At 55.9% G+C, this 1,782-nt stretch overlaps 1 protein-coding gene across 1 annotated transcript; it reads left to right on the top strand.

Annotated features, from left to right (window-relative positions):
• Positions 1 to 32: 32 nt before the first annotated feature.
• On the top strand, positions 33 to 850 carry SDRG_16165 (hypothetical protein; the record flags this gene model as incomplete). The annotated part of the gene is made up of 1 exon (XM_008622364.1): positions 33 to 850. The coding sequence occupies one exon, from the start codon at positions 33 to 35 to the stop codon at positions 804 to 806; it is 774 nt and encodes a 257-aa protein (XP_008620586.1). The 3' UTR covers positions 807 to 850.
• Positions 851 to 1,782: the final 932 nt, after the last annotated feature.

The raw sequence follows: 1,782 nt of genomic DNA on the forward strand, positions 1-1,782 counted from the left end.
TTCCAGAGCTCACCACGTTGCCGTTCGGCTTGATGACGACGGGCGGCGCTGTGATCTACGAGTACTACGGCAACTTGTACGCTGGTGCCGCGAGCAACAGTTTGAACGAGGAGTGGCGCTACCGCACGGAAACGCATCAGATCATCGTGAGCTCCAACAACCAGTGCCTTGATGCGTACAAGGACAGCGCGTCCGGGGAGTATCGCGTCCACGTGTATCCTTGCGAAGACATCAACCGCAATCAGTACTGGACAATCGACAGCGCTCGGCAGCGCATCCGACACTTGACGCACCCCAACCTGTGCCTCGATGTCGACCCGACGCAGAACAACAAGGTGCAGGTGTGGACCTGCTACCTCGACGCGCCCAACCAGCGCATCATGGTCACCGAAGACGCGATCAAGCTCAGCGCGTTCAATGGCCGGTATCTCGCGAGCGACCAAGGCATTGCGCGGTTTGTGGACGTCTGGGGCGAGCCGATTGAATGGATCGTCAGCACTGTCGACTTGACGTGGCGTTGGCGCTTGCAATTCTTCAGCAGCAACGAGTGCTTGGACGCGTACGAGCCCTGGAACGGTGGCACCGTGCACACGTGGCCCTGCGACTCTAACAACGGCAACCAAAAATGGCGCTACGACCCGGCTACCGGCCAGCTGCGCCACGCGACGCACACAGGTTTTTGCCTCGATATGTCGACAACGGACTTCAACATGGAGTTTGGTACGAGACCGTACCTCTGGGAGCGCAAAACGCCCGCCAACAAATTGCAAGTGTTTACCTACGAATCGCAGAGGTTCGAAAACTAAGACAGCGTCGCTTCGTTTTGAAATAAGTATGACGTTATTTTCCATGGAAGCGCTCTTTAGTCCAGTGCAAACGCTCGTTCGTTGTAAAAATGAAGATAATGGATATACGGTATGAGTACCAAGTGTGGATTGGGTGTAGAGTGTACATGTAACCGCAGCGCCGAGTGTGTCCACATCCGGGGCAACAATCCCAACGATCCACTCAGTTTTAAACGTGCATTTGGCACGGGTAGCCGCTGTAATGGGTCCGAGTCCAGCAAAGATTCGACGCGCTGCCGAAACCAACATGTGCCAACGGTCCGTGGATTTGTGTCGAAGTTCCAAGTACAGTCTGGTAAGCTCCAAGTACGGCTCGACGAAGTTTAGGCCTTCGCTTTAGGCCACAAACCCCTCACACTATCTAGTCACTTTATCCGGCACCTGATGTAATAATTTAGCGGGGGTTACGAAGACGTGTCTCACTGCTATCAGCCGTGGCTATCAGCCGTGGCTATCAGCTGTGGCCCTGGATGTAACTCGACATTCCAAAATGAACCAATCCCATCGACGAGCATCTACGTGCCTCGCATTTGATTGGCCTTGAGCCACATCGATAGCGCCGATGAGACCTCCACCTTCACGAGCCGCTGCATCATTTTGGAATTGCCTTTGCCGACCACGATGCGCATCGTACTTGCTTCACATTTCAGTCTCGCGCTTGCACACGCACTCAACACGACAGCACCGCCGGTCAATGCGACGGCAACACCCGAGCTCGACGAGGCGGCCGTGCCCGCGCAGGCTCGGCCCACCGCACTCGAGGAGTCAACGGACACAGCGCCAGATTTTGGCTTGTGGACCGCTCGCGGCGATGCTATCTACGAGTACTACGGCAAATTGTACGCTGGCGCCCCGAGCTGGAGTGCAAACGAGTGGTGGCGCTACGATACCAATACGCGCCAGCTCAAGGTGGACTCCAACCAGCAGTGCCTCGATG

The sequence above is a fragment of the Saprolegnia diclina genome (assembly GCF_000281045.1).
Source record: "Saprolegnia diclina VS20 unplaced genomic scaffold supercont1.115, whole genome shotgun sequence".
NCBI classification, from domain to species: Eukaryota; Oomycota; class Saprolegniomycetes; order Saprolegniales; family Saprolegniaceae; genus Saprolegnia; species Saprolegnia diclina.